The 11959-nt window shown below is 37.0% G+C and overlaps 1 protein-coding gene across 1 annotated transcript in view; it reads right to left on the reverse strand.

Moving 5' to 3' along the window:
* CNTLN (centlein) overlaps window positions 1-11103 on the reverse strand; it is a 289299-nt gene extending 278196 nt beyond the window's left edge. Inside the window, exons 1-2 of the mRNA XM_037061920.1 lie at window positions 10676-11103; window positions 3550-3638 (exon numbers count right to left, since the gene is read on the reverse strand). Of these exons, the coding sequence (XP_036917815.1) occupies window positions 3550-3638; window positions 10676-11029 (443 nt within the window). The 5' untranslated portion in view covers window positions 11030-11103. The remainder of the gene's footprint in view (window positions 1-3549; window positions 3639-10675) is intronic.
* Window positions 11104-11959: the final 856 nt, after the last annotated feature.

Consider the following 11959-nt stretch of genomic DNA (forward strand, 5'->3'; position numbering starts at 1 on the left):
ATGATCTTTCCAAACTGAAGTGCTTTCTCTTTCTCATGTTCCTCAGTGCAAGAATGCTTTGTTCAGGGATCAGTTATAATGCTATTGACCAATAGAAATGGTCAATAGGTCAATAGAAATGAACCAACAATATGTTCAATTGGATAAGATATCTTTAAATAGAAACACACACAAAATAATACCTTAGTCAGTTAACAAAATATTGTAACCAGAGTCTCATAGGAACCTAATGTTTTATTTACCACGTGAGCAATTGTTAAGTGGTGTTCACAATGACTTTACACAAAATAACTGCTGTGAATAACACTAATTGACTCTAAACACTAATATAACTGGGTAAAATAACATGTCTGGGATTTGCTTCACAATAATCCATTGTTGGCAGAGGGAGCAGACAAGCCGAAGGGAATAGAAGAATATAGATGAAACAAGACTGGTCATATGTTGATAATTTTTCAAACTTGGGAGTTCATTCATGCATTTTCTCTACTTTTACAACTAATTAAAATTTGTTTCAATAAAAAGGAAAACACAAACATACAAACATACATAAAGATATCTCACCAAAACACTTATAAGGACATACAATAAAGTACAAAAGGTCTAAAAAAATAAAGAACTATGAGTAAGGGAAGAATTTCTCCACACAGTACTAGTGGCATTTGGAGCAGTATAATTCTTTAACTGAGCAGAATTATCCTATCATTTCAGGATGTTTAGCAATCCCAGCCTTCGTCCACTATGTCAGTAGCACCAATGATGTAGGCAAAGCTTTAGTCACTAGGCCATTCACCACAGCATCATTATATATTTTTTAAATAAAATAACCTTAATGTATAATAGGAAAATACTGGCTAAATATAAATATGGTATATCAAAATAATAGAATACATTGTAACACCTAAAAATACTATACGTCCTCTTGAAGAGGATGAACTGACAACATAACAATGACATCCTCAATAATAATGCCTTGAATAAATTCCTATGAGTGTGTATAACAGGAAAAGGGGTCCAAATGGACATTAAATCTAATAAACATCTAAAAGACAAAAGAATGGGCTCACAGACAGACCAAGAGAAGAAAAATAATAATCCAAAACCTAAATAGTGTCTATAGTAGAAAAGGAAGCTGTTAATTCTGAAAGAAACTCACAGAGGCTCTAAGTACCCAATTAGTAAACACAGAGAGCAGACGCACCCAGGAATCAAGATGACTAATATAAGGGACCATTTACCAGAAAGCTGGGCTTCCCACTTATCCACATTCAGCAAGCTAACTGCAGCATTTGCCTACAGCAAAGGGCTGAAGACGACTTTCAAAACAACCACTTGCCTGATGACAGTTACCAGTAGGTTTAGAAAACAACTGATCCAAATTCATAAGCCAAAGGGCCTAGGGAAGAATGCCTTCAACCATTATATCAAGGTCTGAACACAGACATTCTTTATGACTAAAAAAAAAAAAAGCAGAAAAGAAGGGAGATTAGAAATTTCAGAGGTAAAAAATATTTTCAAGGAAGACCAAGACATACATATAGGGTCCAGCACAAATAATGCCCCTTTTTTATTACAAAATCTTTTACTACAAAATCATAAGCATGTAATTCTGTAACATAACAACATCACACTCAAGCACACCATATGACATTTTAGGTGAAATGTTCAAATTAAAACTATAAATTATCACACCCATATTATTACCCTACCAAACCAAGGGGGGGGGGTGGAAGCAAGAAAGGGAGGTAAGGATGGCTGGGGCTGGGGGGAGTGGTGGGGGACAAATGCAGACAATTGTACTTAAACAACAATAAAATAATTTTTTAAACATAGTCACATAATTATAAAATTATAAATGCCACTTGTAAGTTTCTAATTTCAAAAGTCAACTCAAATTCCAATATCTCATAGTGTGATTTATGAACTACAACAGAATTACCTGGAAAGCTTATTTTAAAAAGACTCCTAGACCTCATCTGCTAAAAAAAAAGAGTACACAGAGTGTGATCACATCTTATCTCAAGGATGACTGAGGAAGTTACAAGGGCACTTCAACAAAAGACTTAATTCTGATTATCAAAAGTAAAAAAATGGATTAGAATATAAGCAACATGAGGAGAAACTGATTGTACTATTTTAAGAGTTTACAATAATCAAGGATAGTAAACTTAAACATAGGTATAAATCATATATATACCTAAGATTTTTAAAAGTCAAATTCCAACATTACTGGAATGATCCCAGGGCAAGAAACTCCAAAGGTGAATTCAGTTCAAGTTAACAAAAATTCTATTCAGGTTACATAATCATGATTCCAATAAAGACAAAGGAAAATACATCCATATGCATAGCTTCTCATTTATGAAATGTACTGAAATCTATTTTATGGGTAAACAAGTATTTTCATTGCTGCTTTAAGTGTCAGAGGACTACTATATACCAAATAATTTGATAAGGAGTACCTAACATCACTCCACTGTTTCTAATGACCGAGGGGAGGCCCAATAGTCTATGGTTAAATGACTGAGTACCACGCACAGGATGATAGAGTGTAAAGTAAAATCCTTCAACCAATTCCAGAACACTTACTCTACTCTAGCAAGGTCATTCCATGCTTTCAAATAAATACTGCAACTATCTTGGGGGAAAACTGAGCCATGTCTAGGAAGTTGCCAACATGGCAATCTCAGAGTAACAAGCCAAACAACAGGGACTTAATCCAATTTTTAAAGTTGTGCTGTAATAGCTTAACACAAACACACACACAGTGTCTAAGTCACAGTTTTTCCTATTACCTGCAAGCTTCCCGATTATGTCAGAATGTGAAGCAGATGTGATTTATTTATCTATATTACCTGGTAAATTGGCATTCCTTGAAATAAATCCAATAATTTTTATCATATTCCATATTCATTTGGAAATTAAATACATCTCTTTAGGGTAGTGATTTTCAACCAATGTGCTGCAAAAGGGACACTGGTGTGCCATAAGAATTTTTAAAACATGCAATACCTGACTATTTGGTCAGGGACACTGATCTCTTCTCCCTTAGACTGTCAAATAAAAAAATGACAACTTCTCTGGCCACGTGGCTCAGTGGTTGGAGAGTCGTCCCATATACCTAAAGGTTGTGGGTTTGATCCCCGGTCAGGGCACATATCTAGGTTGCAGGTTTGATCTCCAGTCAAGGTGCAGACAAGAGGCAGCTAGTCAATGCTTATTTCTAACATCGACATTAGTGTCTCTCTTTCTCTCAAATCAAACATATCCTCAGGTGAGGATTTAATAACATTTTTAATGACAACAGTCAACACAATAGCCATCCTGGATGGATGAATCAAAATTATACCTATTTTTTTGGCTAGATTGGCAAAAAAACATATTTTTTGGTGTGCCATAGATTTTAGTTATTAGTTTACTTGTGCCATGAAATGAAGAAGATTGAAAAATCAATGAATTAAGGGACTAGGGCCAAGTTTTAATTTTAATAATGAAGAGAAACAAATTCAACAAACCAAATACTCATGAAAAAATAATTTGGGAGCTTACCTTTCCACAACCAAACTGACTGTTCCTGTGAGATCTGGGTTTGTCACCTGGAGACGTTTCCACAAAGACCATACAAATTCTTTATCAGCCTTAAAGAGATAAAAGACATTGTAAATGCACTTGCTCTGTAGCTATAACAGAGAAGACAATATATGGCATTCAATTAAAAACAAAAAAATTACATGGTTGTTAGTACTATAACTATAAAGTAGATTCTTAAAAATATAGCAAGAAAGCTTTATTTGAAAAAGTTCTTATACTGGTAACCGACATTCACTTTTACTATTTCTACCCTTCACATTTTAGGGTATAAACACTGAAATGCTGAATATCAAGGTAAATTCACTGCACATGGAAGCTGTCCTCTAGCTATTGCTCTGTTTTCATCTCCCTTTTCAGCAAAATTCCTTGATCTAGAACTGCTTATAATCACTGTTTTCACTTCTTTCCCTCTCATTCACTCTACAATCTCCTCCAGTCAGATTTCCCTCCCCACTATTATGCTAAAATCACTTTCAAGGTCCTCTATATAGCCTAATCCAAATAGATAATAAACAGGTTCAGTCCAACACTGGTTGACGGTTAGGAATCACTTTTGGGGAGCTTTCTGTTTTCTTTTGTTTTTTTAACAATGACTATCTAGAGATTCTGATTTCACTGGTCTCAGGTAAGGTTCAAGTACTTTTTAAAAGCTTCTGAGATGCCCTGACTGGTCTGGTTCAGCCAACTGAGCACTGGCCTTCAAGGCTGAAGATGGAAGGTCGAAGGTCAATGGTTCATTCCTGGTCAGGGAATCTGCCTGGGTTTCAAGCCAGGTCCCCAGTTGGGGGCCTGCAGGAGGCAATCCATCGATCTATCTTTTGCATATCAACATTTCTCCCCTGCTCCTTATGCCTCCCTCCTCTCTCTAAAACTAAATATGGTAAATAAAATCTCAAAAAAAAAAGGCTCCTGAAGTAATTCTATGCACACAGCATTGAAAACCAATGCCCTGATGACCTCACTTACTCCCATGGCTTTGTATTTTACATATCGACTCTACACTGATGATTCCCCCATCTTTCTCTAGCTGTCTTCTCCATCCCTAGATGCAGAATGGAATCGCCAAATGCCTATTCAATAATTGAATACCTATGAGGAAGCTCAAATTTAATTGACCCAAAATAAAATGTTTGATTTCCTATGCTTTCAAAAATCTGCACCTCTATGACTCAGAATATGACACCACCTACTCATTTGTTTAAAAGCCTAAAACCTAGGAATCAATCTGGGTTGCTCTCTTTTCCTCACGTTTCACATCCAGACCATCAGTAAATCCTACAGCCTTACCTGCAAAATGTATCCCAATTCTAACCACTTCTCAACTCCTCCATCACTATCACCTTCATCCAGATCAAATCCATCTCTTGCCTAGTTCTCCACAATGGTACCCTAGCCTCTTTACAACTCAAAATCCTCCAATGGGTTCCTGTCAATTAGGGAAAGAATCCAAACTCTTTCCCAAGACTACAAGACCCCCCATTGTCTGGCCCCATACATACCTGTCTGACCTCATCTAACACTCTCCTCCTTGTTCACAATGACTTTCTTGCTCCACCTGTACCAAGGCCTTTGTACATGTACTATCTACCAGATCTTCATGTAGATTATTCTCCATTATATTTATAGCCACCAATAACCCTTTTCCCTGTTTAATTTTTTCATAGCACATTTAAAAATATATTTGATTGTATGTATTTACTTGTGTTTATCTCTATTTGTAAAACTCTCCATCATCCATTCTCCCCCTCATTAGTAACAGAAAACATTTTGGCTCTTTCCTGCCCAAAGGACTGGCCTCTCTTGCCTGTGGGCTATGTAACTATGTTCTGCCAATAAAATATAAGAAGTGTTGTTAGAAATTTAAAAATTAGATTTATATCTACCAATTCTGTCATATTTTTCCCAGTATGTTGTTGCTTATTTAGATTTATGATGAATTCTTTGAGAAGAAAAGATAGTTATAAACTTCATATATTCAAATTTATCCATCTTTTCTACTCTAACTTGTGAATTTTATGTACCAATTAGAAGGCCCTCTCTACTCCAATATTAGAAATATATTTACCTATACTTATTTCTAAAACTTTATGTTTTCATTTTTTAATGCTCAAATCTTTATTCGATTTTGTTTGTTATATGTTTTTGATAGCATGAGTACTATCTAACAATTTTTACACATCCTGCTTTACCCTTTTAAAAGCAAGAATTCAACACTTGGGTTAAAGACAAGAAACGTCAATACAGGGGTGGGCAAAAGTAAGTTTAGAATTGCAAGTGCAAGAAACAGTTTATTCTTGTATTGTTCATTAATTATTATATTATCTTCCACACAAACAACTGTAAACCTACTTTTGCCCAGCCCATAAATACACATTCATAACTTGCTTGAAAGGAAAAAGTATGCTACTACAACTTTATATGCTCTAATCTCTTTATTAAAAAAAACATAATCTCTTGAAACTAGCATTATCTATAAATTTATCTTATAGTTTGCTTCCAAATAAAATACCAAAGATTGACATGTATTTTCATCTCAACTTTTCTACCTAAAATACCAAGCAAAAAAGATTAATATAAATAAAAATGTAAAAAAGTTTTCAACATTTATAAAATAATGGAGTTACTTCAGCTTCAATAAGTATGACTTACTAATAAAGGATTTAGCTCTAGCAGTGAAAATTACAATAAATTAATAAATGACTGATTAAAAAACCCTTGTACCTTATCTTTTTTTTTTATTGTTGCATGGTTATTTGACATCTCTTTTTCAACCCCCAACAAAAAGAAATAATAAATTCTCCTTAAGCTGTTTTTATTATAGATGCCAGAGGAAAAAGCCTCTTCCAGAAGATAAGAGTCCTCCAAAACACTTTATTGTTTACAATTTATACCCCAAAGTCATTTCAGAAAAACCTGCTAGTTTCCAAATTTCTTTGAAGTTTCATTATTAATTTCTTTCTTTCATTTATGGTCAGCAACAGTATTCAGGTTTTCTTTGTCACCTAAAAATACTCAAATATATAAGTGATACCCAATTTAGAGAAAAAAGGTTCTATTGTGAACAATAAAATGCTATGAATGGATTGTGGGGCTAGTGCCTGTATTAGTCTTTGTGAGTTTCTTAGGTATTTAAATGCTACGTCATCTTCAATGTGGATTATGCCTCTCAGTACTAAAAAGACCTCCTTTCATACACAAAGAGAAATAAAGACCCCAGCAAACACAAAACTAGTTTCGAAACTATTCCAGACATTAAAACAAAAAAACTAACCATTACCAATAATATCATCTTTATTATTTTCCCTTCCTTTGAACATTATGTTCTTTTTAAAAAATTAAAAATAAAAACCTTTAAAAATTACTCATAAAATTTCTTTATTATTACTACAAAACTTCTACACAGAATCAAATAATTTAAAATTTAAATTAAAAAATCCTACTCTTTCTCACAGTGTTTTATAAACTTAGCCTAAGTTTATTAAATTTAGCCTATGAATGAGCTGACTAATGCTAAGGGATTTGGGCCTACATTATGTTAGTAGTGGATTAGTTTTGACTTTTACTTATCAGCTAGCATGGAAACAAATATCCACTTCACAAACATCCAAGCTGTCTTTTTCACTGGGTATCTACTCTCCCAGCACCTAAGTTAGTGTCTGGCAACATAATAGGGCCCCAAATGACTTCACTGGAGGAATTAATTCAACAAATATATAAAATCTATTTCCTATATTTAAATAATTTGCTGATCAGAACTCAGGGAGAACAATAAAAGTTTAATTATAAAGTATAGCATACAGTAGCCACTCAAATTATTACTATAAATAATACTTGCACAAAAATATTTACCTACTAGATTACAGATACTAACAATGAAAAAGATTCTAATTATATAACGTTTTCAATTTCTTCTTTGTGAATGACTGAACAAATTCACAACATAGATAAATATCTAATAAAAAATATAACTACATGAGTTCTCTCATCAGATACTCTTAATTCCAACATCACATGCTGCTATGAAAGTTAAGTTTCATCATTAAAGTTGGAATGAGTATATATTTCATTTAAATGCCCTAAGTAATTTTTTACCTGAAACTGGTTTATAGCATTAATATTTTTGATTGCTACTAAAAAAAGGAAATAAGCTTTGAGATATATTTACACATATGTGGAGATAAATATTTATATATACATATATATTACATACTTTTTCTCATCTGATACTCTATAAGGGGTGATAAATGTATACATACACATACCCACATCATCCTTTATCACAAAGAAAACACCTTTTTTTATTATCCTCATCTAAGGACTATTTTTTCATTGCTTTTAGAGAGAGAGAAAGGAAGAGAAACATCAATACAAGGAAGAAGCATCAATTACTTGTTCCAGGACACACCTACACCAGGGATCGAGACCACAACCTAGGTATGTGCTCTGACTGGGAACTGAACCCATCAACTTCAGTTACAGAACAAAACTCCAACCAATTGAGCCGCACTGGCCAGGGTAACAGAACACACTCTTGAAATATACAATCGAAATTAAGAGTATGGTGAAGTTTTGGTTCTAAATCAATGAATAACACATAAATGGCATGGACTTAAATCTACCCTTTGGAGCATCATTGAACATTTCTTAGGAAAAAACTACATTTGGAAGCTAACATCCTATCTTCAGTAAGTCCACTACAGACAGCCTTTCTACCACACTGTAATTAATCATGCTTTCTTCAACTAAGCATTATGCATACAGTGCTTGCTAATCTGGAGCCATATGAAAAAAAGTTTTAATTAAATATACAATCACATACAGTAGGATAAGATTCTCATATTTAGAAAAACACTTGGAACTGAGATTATTTTCTTATACATGCTTATTCTGAGTCATTCCATGGAGAGGACTGGTACAAGGAATCACTCAACTTTCCTATTTCTCCAAGTACATATAATTCAACTCCTGTAAGTTGAATGTGGAAAAAAACAACTAACTTAAATGAAACTTTAATTATAACCAAAGACTAATTAGCAAAGTTCTTTTCCCAAAACTGTATATTTGACCCATTACTACGTTGTGAAATTTAGTCAGTCTGAGCTGCATTTTCTAAAGAAACAGAATTTAAAAGAAAATATGAGTTAATTATACAGAGTAAATCATCTTTCTGAAATTACATGTACATATGTTTTGTATATTTATTAGGTTGAAATGTAAAATGAATTTCTTATTTTGGGTTACAATTTTGGGAAGATTTTAAAAATATAGGGTAAATACTGCATATTCTTGGGTAGTGTGATTTCTAGCTAAGTGGAAGAGCACGTTAAAAAAAAAGTGGACATTTAATTACTTCAATACCTTTTCACAAAACAATTTGGAATTTATTCTTGTTTCTCGTGTTTCCCGAAGAGCAGAAGGATGGTTTGACTGAAGTTTAATGGTATGGGACACTATCAATCTTGTCTCACATTACTGGAATGCTTATTATTATCTAATAGTGTCAATATAACAAAAATCTCAAGTTCCATTTTTCTAGGCTAATTATGGCCATCTCCATTCTTACACTGCCTAGAATATTTCATTCATCTTCCTAGTTCATATAGCTCCAAGGTCACAAAGGCCAGCACCATGTTTGAAGCCACATTTTTAAAAGAATATAGTAGTGAATGAATTTACGGGTCGGGAGGTGGTGATTGGGCTGTTTGGACAAAGTGATTTTCTTAATTAAGTCAGTAATAAAAAGCAAATATCTTAGTTCCTTAGCCACTAAGGGCACAATAATGGGAAATATACAGTGAGGGGTCTAGAAGAAAGAGTGTAGTAGATATATGGGCAAACAGAATCTTAGGACTGACAAAGTAACAAAGGCTTTTATCATGGTTTCCTACCTTTAAACTAACTACCCAAGGGTGAGGTGTGCAGATAACATGTTCATTAGTATCTTCTATTTACCTCTTTGGTCCTTAACCACTGAGGAACAGAAAATGGGAAAGGAAACAGGGAAAACAGAAAAAGGGGGTAGCCACCTAACAACCCACCTGTTTAAGAAAGAATATTCGATTTCAACAAATTTTCCTGTTTTTAAAGCCTTGACTCAGTCAGCAAGGACCTCCAAAAGGAGCAAAATAATCAACTAGAACAAATTCTAAGAGAATGAATTTCATGAATTTTTATTAATCTAAACTGATACTACTCATAAAGATACCTTGGTGTTACACAGTTCCTAATTGGTTCTATCCTGAAGACTGTGACTCATATTTCTACTACTGAGTGAACTTCAACATTTAATTACGCAATCCTGTCTAAAGTTTCTGGTTAAATCACAGAGGAATGGTAAGAATGAAAAAATAAAGGGAAATCAAATCTCTCTGAACATGGGTACAGTGGAGCTATCTCCGTTACACACAAACTCTACAAATCACAGGAAAGTGATGTTAACGCAACTGATCCGGTAAATGACATGAAAATGAAATGTCTCACTCAAGGACTATGGAATTAGTATGGCTGGTTAGTAAGTATCATCTAGTTTGTGTTAAAGTTCCAGGACCAAGGCTCCCTAAAAATTATTGGTCTGTGTTTACAACTTAACTTGACTTAAGAACAAGGACAACAGTGGCTCTGAAAATTAAAGTCTCCTTTATCGGTGGGTTTTATTTTAATAAAAGTGTTTAAACTTTCCTAGTCAACACTTCAACTGGTCCTCTGCACTCCACTCCTGCTGCACCGAGTATCATCACTACGGTTACAACGGAGAACTGGGGACTGGGAGCTGGGGTGCAGGGTGCGACTGCTCCTTCTGGTGGTATTCAAATGAAGAAACCCAAACCCGGGGAACCCAGAGGAACTCTGCCTGGCCGGTGTCCAGAGAGGGGCAGCGGCAGGACAGCCAGGCGACTCCATTCCTCCAGAACCGAAAACGGGAAGCGCAGGGTGTGGGAGCCGGGAAGGAGCGCCGCCGGGCGGGGCGGCTGAGTCCCCAACCCGCGCCGCTCCGCAGCCAAAGGCAGAGGAAGAGGGTCGCGCCTCCCTACAGGCCCCGGCCCCGCTGCGGAGAGGAAAGGCCCGGGACAGGAGTCCTCGATACCTGACACAGGGCCAGCTCCTCCTTTAGGCTGCTCAGCTCTTCCTCCAGCAGCTGCGTCCGGGTCACCATTGCCTCCTCTACCGAGATGCCCTCTAGCCGCTCGGACCCCTTGGGCGCGCTGAGAAGGGGAGCCTGAGCTGCCCCCTCTAGCCCTCCCCGGCCCCCTAACTCTTTTCCGCCCCGCCTGGATATATTGCTTTTGTCCACAACGCCCTCCCCCGCTGCGCCAGCCAGACCCGAGGCCTCGCTGCTCACTGCGTGTAGCACAGCTCCCCGCCCAACACGTGAGGACCCGCGCCCAGAAAGTCGGGCAGAGGGCCGAGGGAGCGTTGAGGGCGACGGGCGCGCTGTCATGGCTGTGGCTGCTAACGGGTCAAGTTGCCTCTTGGAAACCCCACCTCCCCTACCCCATCCCTGCGAGCCTGAGCTCCAAACTACGCATGCGCGAGCCCTTTCCCGCCGTGGCGCGCGGGGTCTCGCGCCCGCAGGTCCTGGAGGACTTCCCACGAGCCCAGAGCCCGGCGTGAGTTTTGAATTGCGCATGCGCCACGTCCCAAGAGGTTAGGCAAGCCCTCCCCGTGCGGCACCCCTGGCGTGTCTTGCCGGAGCCTGCTGCCCTCAACGTCGTCGTACCTGCCCACCCATCAAAAAGCCTACCCAACAGTACAGTCTAGCTAACGTCTCCCATCTTAATGTCTTCCTTGCCTAGCCCCTACCTCCAAATGGTGCCTAACTATGAACTCTTTGCCTTCAAGGCCCCTGCCAACTCGTCTGTCTTGTTTCACTGGCCGCCCTGGAGTGTTAGCTACACAGCTAATCTTTCCAGCAGGGCTGTAAGTTCCTTGAGGATCAGGAGTAAGTTTTACACACGTGCTTTCCTCACATCCCTTAGCAAAACCACTTTATGTACAGCTGACATCCCGCTGACTGATGTCAAGGAGATGTAGAAAGCCTTGTGCTGAGCTGGGACTATCGGGCAGGTTTCCCATTTGAATTATGATATTTACATACCCTTTGTCTTTTGTTTAGCAAGAATCATGATTTCCTTTGAATTTTTGTCAGCTTCTTTATGTGTTGGCAGAATATCAGAGTGAGCGTGACCTACATTGCCTGATAGTTTGGGTCCTTTGAATAATTTGAAATCAGTTAAGCTGATGTAGGGTTTATGAAATAAGACCAGCTTTCTTTATTCTTCGTGCTTTTTAAAAATTTGTCTTCCCGCTATCTTTCTTTATAAACTTTGAACAGTCCACAACATTCTCTTTCTCTGCATTCTCTTTCTCT

This window comes from Sturnira hondurensis, unplaced genomic scaffold, assembly GCF_014824575.4.
Source record: "Sturnira hondurensis isolate 20B ecotype Veracruz unplaced genomic scaffold, ASM1482457v3 Scaffold0013559, whole genome shotgun sequence".
Taxonomy (NCBI): Eukaryota; Metazoa; Chordata; class Mammalia; order Chiroptera; family Phyllostomidae; genus Sturnira; species Sturnira hondurensis.